We start from the raw sequence: 22,007 nt of genomic DNA on the forward strand, positions 1-22,007 counted from the left end.
TAATTAAAGTCCAACAAACCATCAGCACTGTAGAATTTAGGGTGTTTAGGTGTTTATTGGACAGGACAGCTTTTATGGGAAAAGTTGTATTTTAATTTTGCAGCGCACAGCTTCTCTAAACTCATCCGGGTGTAGTCCTCCGTGCCTGCGAGGCTCAGGAGCAGATGACACTCAGCTGTTGGCAGCAATAACCCCATTTCCCATTTGTTATTTAAAACCCTTTTGTTCCACTCAACGACTCACAATCTAATTAAAATTATTAACTGTTTTTGGCCATAGCAACACTCAGCCTTCCAAATTTGAATATTATCAGGTGTTTCTCGAGCCATTTCTTGTCAGATGTGATCAACAGTAGCCATTTATATATTTTTGTTCTCATGCAACCACATATTTACTCTTCCTTCTGTCATTCTTTTTACACTTTTTTTGCTTTTCTTTCTCTCTTTCTGGTTGCGTAGGAAGGAGTTCTGTGAGCTGTGCTTGGCGAAGGACAGACAAACAGACAAGGTGTTTGTCTGCAAGAAATTCCTCAAGAAAGACGGCAGGAAAGTCCGCAAGGCTGCCAAGAACGAAATCATGATCCTGAAATTGTACGCAGTCAGTCTGTGGACAGATGGATGTATGAGTGAGGCACGGAGAGAGGCGCAGAGAGGCAGAATGCTTTGTTATTTAGAATTTGTGATCATATTTCCAGGCACACAATGCATGTAATAACCTTGACTAACGTAATCGTTTAAGCTCAGGTGTTTAAAACTCCTGCTTAGCTCTGTTTTTGATGCATCTACCCAGCTAATGAGGCTTACACCCACGCAGTCCTGTTTGTATTTCCAACCGAGACAATACTGTTTGCAACTCTTTTGTCCCGTTCCAGGGTCAACCACCCAAACATCCTTCAGCTGATTGACACCTTTGAGACGAGGAAAGAATACTTCATCATCCAGGAACTGTAAGTGTTGTTCACTATTTATCTTTCTTGAGCAAGCATGCCTGTGAATGTCTACTTTACTCTGTGTGTGTGTGTGTGTGTGTGTGTGTTTTAATGGTGTGTATGTGCATTTATGTAGCCAACGTGCACAACCCACTAGCTCAAGGGTAGAGGTTGAGCCTCTCCACTTATTACTGTGTGCTCTGTTGCTCCCCTCAGCAACAGAGGACGGTGTTAGATTTGATGAGATGTTTGCTCATAGTAACACTCAACATTACTTATTGCACCTGAAGCAAGACTTTGCCATAAAAAGGTCTCAACAGAGCTCCTGAGATCGATACACTACAGTACGCCCAACCTGCGTCACTCGTGACAGGAGTGTGTGTCAACATTGGCAACATTATTTCCAGGTAATAACATCGATCGACGCTGCTGGGTCGGCGTAATACAGACAGGCAGATTGCAGTTATTGCAGTCGTCTGTGTGTTAGTGTCGCTCACACTTGTGCCCAGGAACTAGTCGTCCTGGGGGGGGGGGGGAGTGGTGACAATCATCCTTTATATTCTCTCCAAAGTCACACAAAGAGTAATGACCAGTACTCTCATTTTTAATTGCTCAGCAGTGCTCGCTTTAGGCCAGTGGAAGCAGATTGTCTTACTAATGGACGTAAAAGGCAGTGCACAGAGGCTCTGATAACTCTGTTACAGGAAGCTAAAAGTGATTGATTGTGTTGCAACATGTGGCTAATAGCAGCACCAACTTGCCTGACTTGCAACTTGATTTTTATTAGTGTACTAGGCAGTGTGTGTGTGTACCGATATTGGTGTTAATGAGTGTGTGTGTGTGTGTGTGTGTGTGTGTGTGTGTGTGTGTGTGTGTGTGTGTGTGTGTGTGTGTGTGTGTGTGTGTGTGTGTGTGTGTGTGCAGTGCCACAGGAGGAGATGTGTTTGACTGGATTCAGGACCAAGGGAATTACACAGAAAGAGACGCCTCCAATGTCATCAGACAAGTCCTTGAGGCTGTGGCGTACTTACACTCCCTCAACATTGTCCATAGAAACCTGAAGGTACACTTTTCTCTTTCCTGTCCTGACATCAGTGTGTGTGTGTGTGTGTGTGTGTGTGTGTGTGTGTGTGTGTGTGTGTGTGTGTGTGTGTGTGTGTGTGTGTGTGCGTGTGTGTGTTTTTGTGGTAAGTGCTGCTAAAATGAAAAGAGATAAAAACCTGCTCCTAGAACACAAGGAGAAATAGAAATTAAAGAAAAAAAGCCCGTCTTAGAGAGAATGGCCCTCTTCGCTGTCACAACCCGGAAAGCAATTTTCTGTATTTAGTCAGCAGAATCTCTATGGAGACACATAAAAGCATTATATTGCCATCTCAGTTAAGGCCTCAACACTTGATAACATTTTAGCTGGGGAGTAAACACTGTCTTCATGGCTTCAATCAGTCTCTAGTGATACACACACAAACACAGTCAGACAGATTAATATCTTCTTATCTTATATTATCTCCCCATTATGATGGAGTCACAGCATCTGTGAAGCAAAGCTCCAGATTCCCTCTACTGGCAGAAGCTGGAAATGTCCGCCTGTTGAAGCTCTGGACTCACGGTCTCCAAACCTGTCTGCCTGACTGCCAGTCACATGTTTCAGGGGTGCTAAAATAGAAATGTGCTCAAAAATAAAAGTGCAGATGTTTCCTTTAACACTCTCAGTGTACAAGACTTCAATACCTCTGATAATTGTTCCATGATGACAGTTCAGCTGTAATACTTCTCACTATGAGCCCTAGAGTTCAATACCACGAACTTTCTACACTGATATATAAAACCCATGCACTGAATTAGTGTCACTCTTCACGAGGAACGCATCACTTGGATTTTGTAAACTTTGAGAAAGAATCTTGTCCTGCAGAAGGTGGAACACAGAACACGCCAAAATAGGGAGTATTTGTTGTAATTTCAAACAAAGTCGTATGTGCGTCGGACGGAACTCTGAAGACTGACAAACATCGAAGGAGCGAGAAAAGTAACCAAAACAGTGGTTCTAAAGTGAGTTCTTGTGATGGACAGCAGGATGTTTGGGTTTTCTTTTCAAGCACAATGAATATTTTCTAAGTACAAAAATATTTGAACCTGTTGAAATACTTTTGAAATGTTGTGAAGGGCCTCAATCTGTGTGTAAATGTTAAGAAATACTTTTTTTCTGCTCGTCCTTTTGTTAAGCTGGAAAACCTGATGTACTACACAGAAAACAACCACAACAAAGTAGTCCTGCGAGATTTCTACCTTTCCAGATTTGAGAATGGTCCTATCACGGAACCTTGTGGAACACCAGAGTACCTGGGTAAAATCTCTTCTCTTCTATTCACTGGCTTTTTTCCATAACCTTCCCCCTCTCTGTATTTTTATGTTTGTCTAGTTTAGCTGTACGTCGCTGAGGGAAGGGAGGGGGAATTTTCGCTGTTCTTGTTTTTTGACGGTGGTAAGCCGTCAGAGATAAACTGCTCCAGGGGAAAATGTTCGCAAAAGTTTATAAAACACACGCAACATTAGCTCTTGTCCTCCTTTCATCTCCTGTCACCTGCTGAGTACAGTCTTGCTGCTCTCGCGCTCTTAATTTAGTGTGAGGCCAACTCAGACTGCAGAGCGGTGCTTTGGCCTTGTTCTCTGTGGTGAAAGACCAGGACAGTTACTCATAATGCTGAGCTGAGTAATTAGACACATAAAAAGGAGCGGACAGGAGAGGAATTAAAAACTATGAAAGGAGAAGTGGACCGAGTTATGAACATTCAAATCTCTCTTCCTCTGCTTCTCTTTGTGGTCTCTCAGCACCTGAAGTGGTGGCTCGTCATCGATATGGCCGCCCTGTTGACTGCTGGGCTGTGGGTGTGATTATGTTCATACTGTGAGTCTGAAAATGGTCTTTCATAATCAAACTGAGCTGAAGACACACAGCTCTTTTGTTTAAAATGGGACGTTGCTCTGCTTTTGCAGCTTATCAGGTAACCCTCCCTTTTATGACGAGACAGAAGAGGAGAACACAGATCTACACAACCGCATCATTTTCTGTCGCATTGTTGCTGGCGACTTTGAGTTTGACTCTCCATACTGGGACGACATTTCACCTGCAGGTACATGGATCCACCACATGGTGGCAACAAGTATCCTGCTTGACATTAAAAGGCCCTGCAGGAAAACGGACTGTAGTAACAAGCCTTCTTTATTCTTGTCCATCATTAACTTAATTTTAAAAAGAGCACAAAATATAAAACAAAGAAGTGGGCTTCACGATTGATGAAGCCCCTGAAGTTGACCCTTTGCCCCTCTTCTTGTCTTTCTCTCTCAGCAAAGGAGCTTGTCTGTCGGCTCATGGAGGTGGACCAGATGCTGAGAATCACGGCACAGGATGCACTTTGGCATGAATGGTAATGCTGTGCCAGTATTCCAAAGCACACAGCCATTAGGGCACCCATCTCCAGATCTACAGACCCTGACTCATGTGCTGCCTCTGTCAGGATTGCAGGGAACGGAGCGTCCGAGAAGAACCTGAAGGATGGCGTGTGTGCCCAGTTTGAGAAGAACTTTGCAAAGGCCAAGTGGCGGGTATGAAGTCTCTCTCGCTCTCCATGTTTGTCTAACATTTAATGAAGATGCTGATGGAATGCTGGGTAAGCTCGAGGGGGAAGGGATCGACAGGGGAGAAAGGCAGCTATGAAACCAGTATTGTAATGACTGCAGCTCAATATGCTTTGAATTCGTAAATTATCTGTTGATGATCATAAGAGTGTCAAGGTGATGGAAATGCAGAAGACACAGAGGTATTAATGACATAAGACAACAGCCGTAAACCTCTTCTCTCTTTTCCCATATGATTCCCAGGAGCTGAAGGTATTGTAGTTCATTATGATAGAGAGTGGAAGGACAGAGCGTGGGCAGAAATTCACATTCAGTCCGGCATGATTCAATAACAAGTCATCTTTTTATGGCCGAACATTCCTATTTATAGGCAGACTAGTCAATAATAAGTGACCATTTAGATTCTTAAACCTCAGGCGGCCGTGAGATGTATTGATCATGCTTTGACTGGTGAAGTTCTCAGAAGCTCTGTTCCTGCCCACTGTCACTCTGCCTGTCTCCCAGAAGAGATCCATCCACACTGCCCCACTTCTCCTCATTAGAGTAGAGACTGATGTTCAAAGTGGCCCGCTCGGCTCCTTTCTGACTCCTCATCTGCACTGTGAAACCAGATTTGTACAAACAAGATAACGATCAGCAGCAGGGAAGAGCTTGAGTAGTTTGTAGATGAGTGCAGATAAGGAGAGGGTGAAATGGAAAGGGTGTGTGGGATGTAGGCCACTGTGGACTGTTAAATGTAGTGATTTGAACTATAAGGCCCTCTGTCATTCCTCTTATGTAAATCCTGGCTCATTGCCCCATACCGCACCTCAATGTTACATCCAAGTCATACTCAAAACTGTATCAAGAAGCTGCTCAATCAAACCATGTTGTAACCAGTGATGTTTCTGTGTTTCTGGCTTTTCACTTCCAGAGAATCAATTCCCTGGTTTAGATACAACTTCTAAGTTCACACATTCCCCCTCACTCCTTTCATGTTTGTCGATCAAAAGGAGTCAGATGATGCTCCCCGGTCTTTTCCACTCAACAAGCAGACAAGGAGTTGCACAGGAAGAATGAGTCTTGAGTTTGATTTAAACCAGGTTACAACATATCGAATCCTCCTGGAAGTAAACAAACGGCACTAATCTTTCTGCACGGTTCACTTCACACGAGTCACATCTCAGCGCTTAGAATGATGGTGCCTTGACAAGCTCTTTGTCAAATGTCTGTCTTTGAATGTTTTATGCTTTACCACGAATACTTTTTTTCTTTTAGGGAAACAAGTCATTTCGGGGTGCAAAACACAACAAGGATGTAGATTGATTTCTCTTTTGTCCTTCTGTCATTTTTCTTCGCCTCTGTCTGTTTTGCAGAAAGCCATCCGTGTCACCACCTTCATGCAACGACTGAAGAATTCTGAAGCAATGATTGACAGTTCAGCTGACACACAGGGTGGTGAGGAAGCGGGGGAAGGGGGTGTGTCTCAGGGAACAAGTGATGAGGGAGAAAAGGGAGTGAGTGATGGAGGGGTGACGTCCAGTAGTGTGTCTTTAGAGGTACTGGTTGAGAATAGACCAGCAGGTATGGATCATGATGTAGAAAAACAGAAGGAGGTCAAGATGAGTGTAGGCTCATCGGGTGGAACTTCTCCATCCAATATTCAAGAGTCTTTCTGCCAGCCAAATGCAGCGCCAAAACCCGCACAGGAAGAACCCGATAAGCCAGGTTCAAAGAAAGCAGCAGGTGACGGTACCAGGAAAATTGCTGCTAATTTAGGCCAAAATAAAGTTGCTCCAGAATCCCAAACAACCCCTGTGGTGACCCCTGAATCCACCAAGTTATCAGACGGTGTCTCAGGTGCTCATCTTGACAGAAAACAGACCTCCGCCTCCCCTGATCCCAGCAGCAAGCGAAAGATGGCTGCAACGCTCCCTGGCCCTCCACCCCCAGTCTCAGTTGAGAAGAGTCCAGCCACTCAGAGGGAACAGAAGGATGAGAATGATAGAAGCTGGTGTCAGACTCAGCTACCAGAGGCAGTGGCAGAGAGTTCAGTGGGAGTGTCAGTTGCTCCAGCAATGGGGCCAGGAGCCGGGGTGGATGTCGGTCTAGGAGTGAGGTTAAGGGGTGATGCTAGCCCTGCTGTGACACGGGACAGGGAGGCCAAGAAAACAGACAGATATAGTGCTGAGTTTAGTATAGCCAGAGCAGGTCCTACACCAGGACAAGGTTGCTATGCTGTAGGCAGCTCTGCTAGCTTGGGCCGTCATGCCACACCATACAACATTGACATTGGGACAGTAGGCCTGGGGATGGCAGGGAGCTATGGGAGTCCATATAGTTCCCTGTATACGAGTGGAGGAGGCGTTGGGATGTATGGGACTGGGTTACACCACGGAGCAGGTGGGACTGGCACGACAAGCGACTGGCAAATGGACAGTGTGATTGAGCAGATAGAAAAGCAAATGGCCGCAGTGCTGGAGAAGATCGAGGGAGACATGCCCTCATTGCTGGAGCAAATCAGTGACTGTCCCCCTGAGCCGCCACGTGTTCGGAGCGCACATGCCTCGCCCGCTACCTCCCGCGCACGCTCCTCACAACACTCCTCCACTGAGACCTCAGCCACTCCTCCACCTCTGCCCACTTCTCCCAGGCCTGCTCTGCCCTCTCTGCCCCGCCTTACCATCCCTCCTCCTTCCTATCCTCCACCCTCCCCACCCTCACAGGCCTCTGCCCAGGCTGCGGGAGAGCAGGAGGACAAGGATGGACAGAGAGGCGCTGCCCGCTCCAGTCAGTCACCCAGAGCAGGGATGGGGAGGGGGCTATGAAGCAGGTGTGCGTGATACACGACAAAGCACCTGGAACACTAATAAATCTTGATCCCTCAGAAGATGCTGTGTTGATTGGTACGGTTGTATGTTCACACTGAGATGACGGGAAAAGAAATAGCTCCACCCAAATATTCTGACGGATGGAGTGTGTGTGTGTGTGTGTGGGGGGGGGGGGGGGTAGCACACCGTATCTCAAATTTACACAACCTCCTTGTACTGGAGTCTAAAATACTCTGTGCAGTTTTGATTTACTCAAGCAAGAGCAGCATGGTACAGTTCTCAGCTAATACAGAGAATGAATAGCTGATGTATTATAATTTGCATTAATCCCAACAAATTGTAAATACATATAAAAAAACAGGTTCCTATTTCTTGCTCTTCTCTCAAATTATAAAATTCCTTGTGTCCAAACATACATTGTATCTACTGTACATGAAATTGGACTGACTTTCCACTAAGATATAGATTTGTTTTACTATAATATATTTAAGAATCTGAAACAGTTGATAATTTTTTCCCAATTTTGTTGACAGAAAAATCTCCATGCATTTTGTCCCGTTGGAAAGTGTTGTCTATTTGCTCTTTTTAGCTTCAAAGGTGTAAAGAGAAAAGAAAAAAAAAAAGTCTGAATTTCATTCTGCTTTTGGATCTCTGTAGCTCCAGGTTATGTGTTTTCCTCCTAAACAAGTCTGGACACCCACTGTTGCCCCCAATGTAAACTGTACTCTGTTTGCAAGTCTTTCAATAAAAGTCCAAAATTAAGATAGAGCTTGAGCATGCTGAAGTCCTTGAGCACAAAATGACAAGAAACATTACAATTTTTCACAAGTAGATCTTTAATTTTCTTGTTGATCTGTTTATTTTGTCTTTACTTCTGGTCGGCCAAATCAAACATTACATCAAATGCAGGCCTGAGGCAGTGCTGTGGGCAGCCCGCGTTTAAAGAAGATGGTTTTGACTGGACACTGAGCTCCGTCCTTCACGGCCTCTCCGCTCGTGGTGCCCAGTCACCGGGAGCGGAGCCTGCTCCTCTCATAACGGCCGGACATCTCCAGGTATTAATGGCTTTTCACCACTTTTAATATTATCACGCTTGGCCTACAAGCCCCAGTTGCCCGTGCGGGAACCGTGGGCTAGTCCATTAGTGTGAGAGCACGGGGGGAGAGTAGAAAAACTACTCGCGATAAAGAGGTTCACTGAAAGGAAAACCATTCTTTTAAATTCACACGTCGCATATGACTCGACAATTAGAATGAATAGTACAATGTATTTACGGTCGCCCATGGGATTTTATCCACTTTCTCCGTGAACCCCGTGGGCCGGGGATGGTTCCGTCTGTAACGTGCACATGTTGCTGCTTTGCTTTCAACTGAAATCGTGTGGGGAAACGATCCGGGAACAGCCGGGCAGGCAGCCGTCCAGCGGAAAAACTCACACAGAGCCCGCCACCCTGACACAGTTTCCAGGTTGCCATCAGCGGCACTGTTCATTGTTTGTTGGGGTTTTTTTTGTTTTGTTTTGTTTTGTTTTTTTGCTTAAATACAAGCCGATTTTTAACACTACAGATCAGGCCGAGTAATATCGGATGTGGTAAGTTCTGCACACTTGTGAAAGCTCTCGCCTCGGTGATGTTAGCCCTTAGCTAGTTGGCTAATGTTAGCTAGTTAGCTAACACAGCAGCACAAGAAGAAGAGGAAAAAGTCGTTGGGTGGCTAGATAGCTTGAGAGCTAGCCGCACACAAGCTAACAACTACGCAGTCGTTAGACCTGCGTTGTCGGTGGTCGTTAACGTTAGTTGCCGTCGGTTCTGTGCCATTTAAATTCCCCCACCGAAGCTAAAATTAGCAAAGAAGTCACTGTAACGTTACAGTTTCGCAGTTAAATGGGCATTTGCACACGTTGGGTGCGCGAGAACGCGGGGGTTATTGATGCTGTGGGGTAAATAAGGACCAGCGGTAGCCGGGGAGCTAGTTTGCTACAAACACTCCGTGGAGACTATGTGAGGAGCTGGGCTGCCGATAACTGCCAGCCCTCCGCGTTTGCTTGAATCCTCCGGCGATATTTCACATCGATCGGCGTTATTTTGCGAGGACGACGTTGTGGCACCGCGGCGGGCGGTGTTACAGGTCACGTAACAGTTCCGTTCCAACTCGCCAAGTTTGGCAGCCTGTTTATGGGAAGTTAATGATAATCATTCGGTGGATAAACCATGAGAAATGTGTGTTCAGTCCTCAACACAAAGACGCTGGGCCGGGGACCCCCTCCACATGGGTCACCGGGAATCAGCGGCCCACTCTTCTCCTGGGCCTTTGTCATTTCCCAGGCACCCCCTCCCCCAATACTCCTCCTCTGTGAGGAATGCTCACCCCTAACCTCGGCTCAGACCTGCAGTCCTCCCTGCTGCTTCACCTGGCTCGCCCGCCAGTGTGGCCCCGTCCCACCTCCTCACCGGTGGGTTTTGTTTACCCGGTAACCGCCACAGCATCGCACCAGAGTTGGGGTCCCACCGGAATGATGTCAATAGGTTACACGGTGGGATGTTTCTTATATAATGCGCTGTTAGCTTTGTGTGTGCAGCTCCACAAAGAAGCGCCTCCTCTGGTGCCGGGCCCTGCAGAACACGCAGCCGGTGCCTGGGTCCCCGGGCAGCGCCGTGCATGGACCCGCTGCTGGTGCTTGGTGGGACGTGGAGCTGCTGCTCTATTATTTTTGAAGGTGTTTGCTACATGGATGGCTGGAGGTGCTGCGGTTCATTGTACAGTAATACATGGCATGCATCTTCTGTCAGGAGGGCGGGCTGGAGACGCCGGAGCTCTCCAGCCAATGATCTGCGAGCCTGGCGGAGCAGCGTGCTTCGAGCCTCCCTTTCCTGTTGAATATTTCAGCCCATGCGTCACACCTCCCCCGCCCCTTTCTCCCCATCTGCCATTTTGGTTTTGTTCCCGTCTGCAGTCGCAAAGCCAGCAACGCAATTGCACGGGAAGCTCAACACAACGGCATAGTGACTCGACAATCTAGCGCAGCCCACCGCGACCCCACACCGCGTCTCTTCCTTCTTTCCAGCCGTCGAACTCGCCGCCATCCGTGTCACTGACCTCTAGACGGTGCGGGAGTGGAGCGGGTTTGCACTGGGAAGGGCCCGAGAAGGATTATTGGTAAGAAACGAGAAATCAATGGAGCCCGAGTGTCATGGCTACTGAGAGGGGCTGAGCTCAGCGGTCAGGTCGGTTGGCTTTTTCGATCATGTGCGGTAACATCGACGTCCCCAGCGCGTCGATGGGCGACAGCAGGTTGTCAAAGGAACCCGTCTGGTTCCCGAGCAGGTCGCAGCACCGCCACTAGCTGGTGGAGTTGCCCAGAGGTGGAGGTGCGGGGCCTAGGCCGAACTGCCGGGCTCGGCCGGCTGCTGCCAGGCGTTTTCGTCCGGCCCCTAAGTTATTAATGTGCTCTGTCCACCTGCCAAATCGCTTAACTGATTAGTGGCACGCAACCCACTGAACCGGCTCCTGCTCGCTGAGGTCCGCCGATCCCGGTCCCCCGAGAGCCTCGCGAGTTCGACTCGGTTTGTTTCCGTCGTTACCGGGTCGAACCGCCGCTGGTCGGTAGCCGCTAGCCGCGCTGATCGCTGTATCATGCCGGATGCTTTCATTTTGACCTTTTAGCCGCCGAAACCCCGTTCACTGCTGCACTGCCGGGATATAATTATTTTTGTCGGCTGGAGACGGTTTATTATTCCGGTTCAGCTATCGGTTGTTCACTCCGGGGACTCGAGCTGCACTACATGCGGAAATTGTAGCAGTGTGAGGGGAATGTGCTCGGGATTCTGCGGCCTGTGTCACTTCTCTGTTCGCTGCGTTGTTCCGGATTAATTTGTCAGTGGAAGTGGGTGAGGGTGTACCGGGTCGTTGGTGGGAACCAGCCCTGCTACATGTTAAGGCTCGGGATCCTCCAACGCGTTCGAGTTTCGTCCACCAGCCAGCGCGGTGCCGCTTTACCGCAGTCCAGTTTTAATGATTCAGCTCTTTTGTTGAAATGGTGTTGGCCTTCATTTAAATGCGGGTTTAATAAACAATAGTGCTACAAAAACAAGCCAGTCGTGTGTCTGCTCGTGAAAAGCACTGATAATGCTGCTATTCATGTCTCCTCCAGGGCTCAGTTGGTTTTCTAGCAGATTTGTGTTTGGCCTGCCGCCAGCCCAGCTGCTTCCTTGACTTATAAATCCTTTCTCTCCAAAGGGTTGGGTGCCTTAAGTTTGGATCCTCCTAATAATGAAACCGCACTAATGAATTATTTTTCTTCCTGGTTTGTCATTGACATTGGGTCTCCCCTCTAAAACCACGATGTTGAGCGAACAGTGAAAGCGAATAGTGAATTCATCCGTGGTGTGAAGAGCGCATGATGCTACTGAGTCAAGACACAGAACCTATCTTTAATGACCAAGACACATTCTGTTTTTGTTTGTTTTCTGCAAACTCCCAGATGTCCAGCTCGCCGCTGTCCAAGAAGCGTCGCTTGTCAGGAACAGAGACGAAGACGGGATCCCACTGCTCCTCCTCTAACTCTGTCAGAACTGATCTGTCCCACACACCTGCCAACGTAAGTACGCTCACTCTTAAGTTGTGTCACCGAAGCCTGAAGCTGAACTGACGCAGCCGTTGCTGTGCTCTCTGCAGGGCATGGCTAAGAATGGCAATGATGCTGAGATTGATGAAGGCCTGTACTCCAGACAACTGTAAGTATTCTCTATTTAACTTTGGTCATAATCAGAGACAACTTTGAAGTATTTTTGGTAGCAAAAATCATCTCACCGTAACACCGGTGTGTAGTTGTGCTGATGGTGCTTCCTCTGCCCCCCTCTGTAGTTACGTGTTGGGCCATGATGCCATGAAGCGCATGCAAAACTCCAATGTCTTGATCTCTGGTATGAGAGGACTGGGAGTGGAGATCGCTAAGAACGTCATCCTCGGAGGAGTTCGAAGTGTTACTGTACATGACCAGGGCGTCGCCGAATGGAGGGACCTGTCCTCTCAGGTGCGAGTGCACGTGTGTGGATATTCTTAGATTTTAGGAGAGTTATTTTTTCCTCCTCTGGTGAATTCCGTGTGGGAGACAACGGTTCACTGAGATTAACCTTGCTCTCTGTAGTCTTTTATTTAAAAGTCCAGCTTGGCTCTGTCTCTTTGTGAGTCACACATGTTGTATTGTTGCCATGCACAAAGAGTGCCGCAGTAAACCCCTCCCATGCTAATCGTGATAGGCTGACCCAGATTTATCAGTGGGTGGCCGCTCCCTGGGTTATAATCATAGTAGAGCTCAGGCCTTTTTTAGGACGCCATTAGTATTGAGAGTTGGTGTTTATCAGCCTCTGGCTCTGAATTCAGACGTGTATTTTTATTCTGGCTGACAAAACGTGAATCCGCCCTCTTTTGTGGATTTAGAGACTGGCAGATCGGCTGTGTCTGTTGCCCCCCAGTCTGAATTTAACTCTTGGCTCTCACACATCTCTGTTTAAGCTGTTGGCATTTTTCCCCAATGAATCAAGCGGCCTGGATATGTTCCTGCCCTCTACCTGACCCGTCTTTGATCACTCCGCGACTCAGGCCAGCTCCACATGTCCCCTTAAATTCCAGCATGCTTTTGGTCTTTCCCTCCGAACAAAGGCAAATGTTTACACCTGAAAGCCACTCCCAGCTGGATGAACCCGATGGTGTTAATTTCATATTTTCCAAAACGATGACACGTTCCATGTTTGGGAAAACACGTGTTGCCTCTCCCTGATTGGTCGTGTTCTGTGTTGACGCAAAGACGACTAAGAAACTAAATGTACTTGCACATACGTCAGCAGGTGAACTACACTCAGACTAAATGGCTTCCGTCTCTGAGGATCTTGACGAAGTGACGGTTGTCAAAGCTCTCTTTTGTCTACCAACCAACAGAGATGGAACCTTTTTTATTTGCTGCTGTTGTTTTTTTCAGTTTGGGTTTTGCGGTGTGGATGGAGAACTTTTCTCAAGTGACCTGAAACCTTTTTTTTTTATTTTGACGATGATGGATAGAATTCTTTGAACTCGCATCAAGTCAAACTGTATTTAGACTTGTGTTTCTTGTTGTGGCCTGTTTCAATGATAAGTTTTCCTTTCTCTGGTCAGTTTTACCTTCGGGAGGAGGATCTGGGAAAGAACAGGGCCGAGGTCAGTCAGCCCCGTTTAGCTGAACTCAACAACTACGTCCCAGTAACAGCCTACAGCGGCGCTCTCACAGAGGACTACCTGACCAAGTTCCAGGTATAGTGTGAGAAGTGTGAAGCATCCTCATCATAGCATTCTGAAAAGGCAACAAACCTAAATGTCCCGTTTGTGTGACAAAGGTCGTGGTGCTGACCAACTCCAGCCTGGATGAGCAGCAGCATGTGGGAGAGTTCTGCCACAGCAAAGGCATCAAGCTGATAATAGCAGACACGCGTGGTCTGTTTGGGTAGGATTCTGGCGGCCATGTTCTTCTTAAGTAGGAATTAGGCAGTACTCGTGTGTCTAACACACTCTAACATTTGTGTTCTTTCTCTGTGTTTTGTAGCCAGCTTTTCTGTGACTTTGGTAAAGAGATGATCGTGTATGACACCAATGGAGAGCAACCGCTCAGTGCCATGATTTCAATGATCACCAAGGTTGGTCTTTACAACCAGCTCAGTTTTTCAAGCCACTTGCACCTCCATCAAGGAAAAAAAATCCTTTTCTATGACAGGAAAATACAGCTTCTCCTTTCTTAGAAAAAAATTGCTCATCCCTGTTTTCTCCAGGACAATCCAGGTGTTGTGACATGCTTGGACGAGGCTCGTCACGGTTTTGAGAGCGGAGACTATGTGACCTTCACAGAAGTTCAGGGTATGACTGAACTCAATGGCTGCCAGCCAGTGGAAATCAAAGTTCTGGGTAAGGCCGGTTTTGGTTGAAGAAAGACAGGTTTTGGTTCGTGTGCTCGCCATTGTTCCAAAGCACCGTGATCTGCTCCTTGTGTCCAGGTCCTTACACCTTCAGCATCTGTGACACAGCCGGCTTTACGGATTACGTGAGAGGAGGGATCGTCTCCCAAGTCAAAATGCCCAAGAAGATCGCTTTTGTAAGTTGAGGCCACTTGCAGCACCAACCAATGTTATGGGGAGATCAGTCAGTCCTTGATAAAAGTCTAAATATATATCATCATAATCTTTATCTGTTTTTTTCTATATTTGACCAACTCATTCACATCAGTCCCTCCTGGTGCCATAAACATAAATTTAACCAAAAATTCTAAGTTTTTTTTTTTTTTTTTAACAGATCAACATTTGTACAAACCTCCACATTGGTGACATTTTCTGTCATTAGTGGAGAGATGTGAAACCTTACTGTCTCATCAATGTCGTGCAGAAATCCATTTCTTCCTCCATGGCTGAGCCAGAGTTCATGATGACAGATTTTGCAAAGTTTGAGCGTCCAGGACAGCTGCATGTGGGCTTCCAGGCGATCCACGCCTTCCAGAAAAAACACAACCACCTTCCTGCACCCTGGAGCCAGGTAAACCAGTCGATTCAGGCACCAGCACTGCCAGTAGTTGTACGGCGCAGCTCGACACCATCTATAATCAATAAGCAGACATCGGTGAGTTGGTTCATTAACGTGGTCGCTGCGTGTTTCAGACTGATGGCGAGGAGCTGCTGACACTGGCCAAGGAGGTGAACTCTGCCCAGTCTGGATCAGCACAAGTAGAGCAACTGGATGAAGCTCTGATCAAAAAGTTGTCGTACGTTGCTGCTGGTGACCTGGCCCCTGTCAACGCCTTCATCGGGGGTCTGGCTGCACAGGAAGTGATGAAGGTCAGTCGGGAGTTGAATGCAAATGTCGACTGAAGTTCTGTCTTGGTTTGTTCACTTTATCCATTGAGGTTTCTATCCACTGTCTGTCAAACATCTGTCTAAATTTGTATGTTCTCATTTTAGGCATGCACAGGAAAATTTATGCCCATAATGCAGTGGTTGTACTTTGATGCCCTGGAGTGCCTGGCTGAAGAGGATGATGTTACACTCACAGAGGAAGAGTGCGCCCCTGTAGGTGTTGAGCACATTTCACACACTCGAATACTGAAGATGGATGCTCTTGATGAAGAGAGTCATTCTTTGTCATCTTTTTATGTCCCAGAGGAACAGTCGCTATGATGGACAGATTGCTGTGTTTGGCACCAAGCTGCAGGATATGCTTGCCAAACAGCGCTACTTCCTGGTAAGGAACACACACACACACTCAAAGAAGCTCAATGTGATGTCATGGATGGCTTTGCTGATATTCTCAAGTTTGCTTGCTGTTAATACATATATTTGTTTTACATCAAACTGAAGGTACCAGATAGCAATGGAAGTCCTCTGGAGTGGTTGAGTTCTTGCTGAACACCTGGACACTTTCCAAAAAGAGGCACAATGTTAAACTAGGTTATATTTTCACTGAATGCCATAAACATGGACCCTTTATTATGTTGATCCATATTAACTGCGGTTTCCATGAAATCCATGACTGTAAATTTCTCAAAGCCTCCATGTTCAGAATCTGTCTACCTGGACAGGCTGCCGCTGAAGCTAGAACACACAGATTTGCACAGCTGATGGAACACGCAGTGTAACTGAACTGTTCCAGGTCGGAGCCGGTGCCATTGGCTGTGAGCTGTTGAAGAACTTTGCCATGATTGGACTGGCCGGTGGGGAGGGCGAGGTCATTGTGACAGATATGGACACCATCGAGAAGTCCAACCTCAACAGACAGTTCCTCTTCAGACCCTCGGATGTTACGGTTAGTATCAGGTAGTCATTTGGTTATTGTGAAGCTGACTGCGCACTGGGAAAATAAAGAAGTCCAAAAACCAGTACCAGAAAGGCCTGCTGTAAATCATCAATGTAGGACTGCCAAAACTAGAAGAGGAAAAAGCTCCTTGGCTCTAATTCCCTTTGTTTCTAACCACATCAATACAGTGTTAGTAGTGTCCAGCTCTGAAAGATTATATTAAAATGTACAAATACTTCTCAGTGCGCTGGTATTGGATCGGTACTCGTTATCAGCAGACACTTGGAGTTCTGGTATCAGAATCTGAGGGGGAAAATTTGCATCCGAACATCTCAGACTTAAACTGACAATTTTGATGCATTTTATATTCAGATGGGTAACAATTAAAAGTACCCAAAAAAAACTTGAGTAAATGAGTAGAAAGCATGACGACGGTGTGGCCCATCCACAGGGTCAGAGGCTTGCTGAATGGTCTCAGTGTGAGCATGTCACTCGTTTGAGGCCTCAGTCACCAGTTCAAGGCCCAGTTGAATGTCTCTTGGACACATTTTCCTTCACCATCATCAACACTCCAAAGGAGGGAGTATATTTGGGTCTACGTCAAGTTCCTGTCGTTTCTAGTGACTTAAAGGATCCACGGCGAGTCGTTGATACTGTTGTGGTGATCTCAAACTGTACGGTCAGTCAGTGTTGGAGTTCTATCTCCATTATTATTGCAAGCAGTGCTGCAGAGGAATCTCCTCCTCTTTGTCACTGAGGGTAAATGATTTTACTGCTGCTGATTGATGCTGCAACGTTGGATGGAAGAGGCGGAGGAAGCCCGGGGCTTTAATGGCTCAGTCTTGATGAATTGCTGTCACTGGGTGGTGTGTGCTTCGACCAGACCTGATAAATTTAATGCATTAAGTTTTCAATTTATATCAACGTTAGTATTTGACCATGAATTAGCAGCTCCTGTCTGCATGTGTGGGAACAGAAAATGAAGAGTGACACGGCTGCAGCAGCAGTGAAGCAGATGAACCCGGCGATCAGGATCACGGGTCACCAGAACAGGGTGGGGCCTGACACTGAGAGGATCTACGATGACGACTTCTTCGAAAGCCTTGATGGAGTCGCCAATGCACTGGACAATGTCGATGCACGTAAGGACAACAAAGTTATATTAAATCTTCATGTAGTGGCCTGACTCGTCTTTTCATTTTTCAAATCACTTTTTTTTTTTTTGTGTGGTTGTGGTTTTTTCCACAGGTATGTACATGGATCGAAGGTGTGTGTACTACCGCAAACCCTTACTGGAATCTGGCACTCTGGGCACCAAAGGCAACGTCCAGGTTGTGATCCCCTTCCTCACAGAGTCCTACAGCTCAAGCCAGGACCCACCTGAGAAGTCCATCCCCATCTGTACCCTCAAGAACTTCCCAAATGCCATTGAACACACACTGCAGGTCAGTGGACTCACACAATATACATTATTGTATACTACAAAATACTTATTTAAGGATGCATACTTGACCTGGATTTTGTGGAAGTCTGTTAAACCACTCAAGCTCTCCTCTGCAGTATCTTTTTGGGCTATTTTTTTGTCCACAGTATGAGTAATGACTCATTGATAGTCCTGCAGGAGCCACTTCCTCATTTTCAGTAATACAGTCTTTAAGTTTGTCACACACTGTGTTCATCTAATTCCGCAACTTGTCTGTCATGATCGGTCACCTGTGTCCTCTGACCAGTGGGCCCGTGATGAGTTTGAGGGGCTCTTCAAACAGCCACCAGAGAACGCCATGCAGTACCTCACGTGAGTCGATCCCTGTAGCTGATATGAGAGATGAACCTCATGAGGAGCTTGAGATCAGGAACATGGCTTGGATCAACACTCGATAAACCAATCAAAGCCTTCTTTTTATTGCTGCTGTCCTTGCAGAGACCCCAAGTTCATGGAGCGAACCCTGAAGCTTCCTGGAGCTCAGCCTGTGGAAGTGCTGGAGGCCGTTTACAAGAGTCTGATCACCGACTGCCCCCACAGCTGGGCCGACTGTGTGGCCTGGGCACGCAACCACTGGCAGTGCCAATACAGCAACAACATCCGCCAGCTATTGCACAACTTTCCCCCAGATCAGGTACACATTTCGCCTGCTGCATGATGGAGTCGCGGTGTGTTGAGTTCAAGACTTCAGTATTTATTAGTTCTTTCACAGCCTCGACAGTATCAGTGGATGAATAATGGCACTATTGTAACCATTACCTTTACAATTCATGGAGGGAGGTGTGTGTGTTACACAGGATACTCCTTATAAATGGAGCCTAGTTACGATTTGACTTGAGTTCCATCTGTCTTGAAATGCTGGCATGTATAAACCAGCAGCACCTGGGTGGCCAAGGAGGTGAACGTGTGTGTGTGTGTGTGTGTGTTTTGTGGCTTTTAGCTCACAAGCTCTGGTGCCCCGTTCTGGTCTGGCCCAAAGAGGTGTCCTCACCCCCTAGACTTCAGCACTAGTAATGTAAGTATGCATCCATTATATTTTGATATACATTTGTTTGAAGATGTTGTCGACTCACCCTCTCAGACTCACCATAATACTGGAAGGGCTTTGCGTTGTAGGAGCTGCACATGGACTACGTCATGGCAGCAGCAAACCTGTTTGCACAGACGTACGGCATGCAAGGCAGCACTGACCGTGCCGGCGTGGTGAAGATCTTGCAGGAGGTCAAGGTGCCAGCCTTTACCCCTCGCTCAGGGGTCAAAATCCACGTGTCTGATCAGGAGCTGCAGAATAACAATTCCTCTGTTGGTAAGAGTGCTAATCTTGGTGCTTGTGTCACAGGTCATTCAAGGTTATGAATCCTTATTGGAAGTGTTACATCTTCAGCGTGTTTGTATGTGAATTGTGGTTTGTGATTGTTGGAGCTGGATGTTCTTCCCCTCTCTTACCACCGGAGGCTGAAGCTGCTGGCGGGGCAGAGGAAGCAGACAGTGCACATACTGGCGTTACTGGGCTTTGAATCTTGTCCTCTAATGGTTGACTTCAAGATTCATTTATTTGTCCCGAGGGAAATTTTTTTTTGACTTGTACGGCAGGCTGCTACATACTGACATCAGTGCAGTACAGATAAAGTGTATCCAGTAAGTTCATGTTCTGTCCTCCATCCACACTGCTTCTTGGGGTCGTTGAGGAGATTCACTTAAAGAGGCATGAAGGCATTTGTGCATCAGGTAGCGTTTCCACGTCCTACAGGGATCCTGTACCCCTGTAGAGATTTGTCTGTGTCTTATCTGGGGGCTGAAGCAGCTCCCTGCTGCTGGCTGGAGATGGAACCACCAGCACCGCTCATTGGTTCTCACCCAGGAAGTTACACTTAATCATGAACATTGGTGGCTGGTACTAATAAACAAGCGTACCTTTGCATCTATTTGTACGAGACGCTGTGGACACTGTTGACTCCAGTGTGAAGCCACTCACACAAGTACGGTTGCACAGAGGGACGGCTCAGGAGGCCTTGATACTGTCTTCATCCAGTGTTAGGGGGCTGTGAACAGCTGACAGCCCTCGTGTTCCCATCTGTCAACGGCGTGAAGGTTTCTGACGTTGTTAAATGGACCAGCGATCAATGTGCAGTGCATAGCTGTTCTTCCTCGTCCCACTACACTTCTGATGGTTCTCCTCCCATTAAATTATTTAGAAAACCAAGCTCCTGCAGCATTGTTGGATCTTGATGAGCACTCATGGATATCGGCTCTGACACTCGGATCAACTCCATCGCTGCTCACATGTAGTTTAGTATGGAAGCAGTTGGGGCGGAGCTGGAGGGAGGAGCCCAGCGCCTGGTATAGATGCCACACTGATGTCATGAGGTTCATGGTGACCAAGCCCGCTGTTGTGTTTATGTAGATGACTCCAGACTGGAGGAGCTGAAGGTCCAGCTGCCTTCCCCCGAGTCTTCTCAGTTCAAACTCAACCCTATCGACTTTGAGAAGGTATGCTAACGTCCTCTGTTATCCATGCAACTTCAGCCTAGTCAAGTGCTGTTATACCTCAATCTCTGCTGACTGTCTTCCTGCTTGTGGGACATGTGTTTACCAGGATGATGACACAAACTTCCACATGGACTTCATCGTTGCAGCATCCAATCTGAGAGCAGAGAACTATGACATTCCCCCCACAGACAGACACAAGGTGGGACACATTTCTGGAAGCTTGAGAAGCTATTTCAGTGATCAAAGTTTTCCTTGTAAATTTTAAAATGGATCATGTTCCTTCATCCCCTCCAGAGTAAACTGATTGCTGGCAAGATTATACCTGCCATCGCAACGACCACAGCTGCTGTGGTGGGTCTGGTGTGTCTGGAGCTCATCAAGATCATCCAAGGTCACAAAAAGCTGGAGTCGTACAAAAATGGCTTCATGAACTTGGCTCTGCCTTTCTTTGCCTTCTCTGAGCCCATCGCTGCTCCCAGACACAAGGTAGGCTGCTGCACCCGAGGCCTCAGCTGCTGCATCCCAGCTGCTAGACTCCAAATGTAATGCGTCATTAAGTAGCAGTCATTTGGTGATTGAACTCCCGTGATGATCCAGCCATGCTAATACTGATGCACCAGGCGATGCAGCGCGTCGGCCTGGGTGTAAGTGAGTTCCACTCACCTTCTCACGCTGATGGGTCAGTGTGTGCTGAGGAGAAACGGATCATTTCTAGTTGACCAGAGGAAAGGATGTATGCTCTTTGGTTACCTGTCTTACTACAGTCTCATCCAGTTGGCATTATTTTTGCAGTACTATGAAATTGAATGGACGTTGTGGGACCGCTTTGAGGTCACGGGGCTGCAGCCCAGCGGGGAGGAGATGACACTCCGACAGTTTCTGGACTACTTCAAAGTAGGTTCCCATCAGCCTGCATCCAAGTTTCCCACCATGTGCTGCTTCACTGGTGATGAAAGCTGCTGTTTCCCTCTTGATCAGAATGAACACAAGCTGGAGATCACCATGCTTTCTCAGGGAGTGTCCATGCTCTATTCCTTCTTCATGCCTGCTGCCAAACTGAAAGAGAGGCTGGACCTGCCGTGAGTACATCATTCACTTGGAGGCGTGTAAAATGAGACGCTTACAGTGGCAGTGATTTCCTTACGTGTGTGTGTGTGCGTGTGTTTTCTAGGATGACCGAGATTGTGACTAAGGTGTCCAAGAAGAAGCTGGGCAAGCATGTGAAGGCCCTGGTCTTTGAGCTCTGCTGTAACGACCTCTCAGATGAAGATGTGGAAGTGCCCTACGTCAGATACACCATCCGCTGAGCTCCACGCCGAAGCCACCCACAGGAGGGTGGGGGTTACGGGGGGGTGGGGTGGCTGTTTTTAGTGAGGAGATGAGGTGGTGCTTTGGGGTGGGTGGGTGGGTTGATCCAGGTCAGCTCTATTGGATCAATCATTTTTTAGGCCTGTGGTTTGTGTAAACCTGTGCCTGTGTACATAGCCCCAGTAAGCTGACTTAAGGATACCTGTATGTGTGTTAGGGATCCAGCTGTGCTCGGCTGTGGGAGCAGGGGTGTCACAGGAGGAAGGGAGCATGTATATACTGGGTCTCCTGATGTGTCTAGCTGAACCTCTCTGCTCAGAATTGGAAGCCGTAGTGATGTGTTGGTTAGCTAGCGTCCCTCTAAACATCCTGACACACTGGAGTGCCGCAGGAGGAGCTCATCCGGCTGGCTCCCTCCACTTGCTCTCCTCCTACCCCCGTCTCTTCAGCCTCACATTACTGTTCTGTTTTCTTTTTTGTCAGTTAACACCTGTAATATCAGCCAAGAAACCCCAATAAAGTGACACTTGTATTGAGAATGCATTTTGCCC

At 47.3% G+C, this 22,007-nt stretch overlaps 2 protein-coding genes and 1 non-coding gene across 6 annotated transcripts in view; all 3 read left to right on the forward strand.

Moving 5' to 3' along the window:
• The window catches only part of camkvl (CaM kinase-like vesicle-associated, like), a 33,137-nt gene extending 25,017 nt beyond the window's left edge, over positions 1-8,120 (forward strand). For all 3 annotated transcript variants that reach the window (XM_086214911.1, XM_086214910.1, XM_086214912.1), the window contains 9 exons: positions 459-590; positions 872-946; positions 1,853-1,991; positions 3,149-3,269; positions 3,755-3,830; positions 3,920-4,056; positions 4,272-4,350; positions 4,441-4,528; positions 5,917-8,120. In XM_086214911.1, the coding sequence (XP_086071037.1) occupies positions 459-590; positions 872-946; positions 1,853-1,991; positions 3,149-3,269; positions 3,755-3,830; positions 3,920-4,056; positions 4,272-4,350; positions 4,441-4,528; positions 5,917-7,368 (2,299 nt within the window). In that variant the 3' untranslated portion in view covers positions 7,369-8,120. The remainder of the gene's footprint in view (positions 1-458; positions 591-871; positions 947-1,852; positions 1,992-3,148; positions 3,270-3,754; positions 3,831-3,919; positions 4,057-4,271; positions 4,351-4,440; positions 4,529-5,916) is intronic.
• Positions 8,121-8,722: 602 nt separating this feature from the next.
• Positions 8,723-21,999, forward strand: uba1 (ubiquitin-like modifier activating enzyme 1). Of its 2 annotated transcripts, none has more exons than XM_086214914.1 (26): positions 8,723-8,961; positions 11,851-11,967; positions 12,045-12,103; positions 12,234-12,402; positions 13,521-13,655; positions 13,739-13,845; positions 13,945-14,035; positions 14,168-14,300; positions 14,390-14,487; positions 14,775-14,921; positions 15,044-15,220; positions 15,344-15,451; positions 15,543-15,623; positions 16,032-16,184; positions 17,152-17,317; positions 17,424-17,620; positions 17,906-17,970; positions 18,097-18,292; positions 18,599-18,673; positions 18,775-18,964; positions 20,063-20,148; positions 20,255-20,347; positions 20,443-20,634; positions 20,941-21,042; positions 21,127-21,227; positions 21,320-21,999. In XM_086214914.1, the coding sequence occupies exons 2-26, from the start codon at positions 11,851-11,853 to the stop codon at positions 21,453-21,455; spliced, it is 3,174 nt and encodes a 1,057-aa protein (XP_086071040.1). In that variant the 5' UTR covers positions 8,723-8,961; the 3' UTR covers positions 21,456-21,999. The 2 variants fall into 2 exon arrangements, with proteins under 2 accessions (XP_086071040.1, XP_086071041.1); XM_086214915.1 differs by lacking the exon at positions 8,723-8,961 and adding an exon at positions 10,298-10,526.
• LOC147256697 (small nucleolar RNA U6-53/MBII-28) lies at positions 20,729-20,829 on the forward strand. Its single transcript, XR_015117962.1, has one exon. It is a non-coding gene; the product is annotated as a small nucleolar RNA U6-53/MBII-28 (small nucleolar RNA).
• Positions 22,000-22,007: the final 8 nt, after the last annotated feature.

The sequence above is a fragment of the Aulostomus chinensis genome, chromosome 9 (assembly GCF_037954235.1).
Source record: "Aulostomus chinensis isolate RoL2024-O1b breed Wild chromosome 9, RoL_Achi_v1.0, whole genome shotgun sequence".
In the NCBI taxonomy this organism is placed as follows: Eukaryota; Metazoa; Chordata; class Actinopteri; order Syngnathiformes; family Aulostomidae; genus Aulostomus; species Aulostomus chinensis.

What these genes read in the sequence shown, in the direction of transcription:
- uba1 (XM_086214914.1), top strand. Translation starts at nt 11,851, where the DNA reads ATGTCCAGCTCGCCGCTGTCCAAGAAGCGTCGCTTGTCAGGAACAGAG. An exon ending in ACTACCTGACCAAGTTCCAG is followed by an intron (nt 13,656 to 13,738) that starts GTATAGTGTGAG and finishes TGTGTGACAAAG; the next exon opens with GTCGTGGTGCTGACCAACTC. An exon ending in TGCCCAAGAAGATCGCTTTT is followed by an intron (nt 14,488 to 14,774) that starts GTAAGTTGAGGC and finishes AATGTCGTGCAG; the next exon opens with AAATCCATTTCTTCCTCCAT.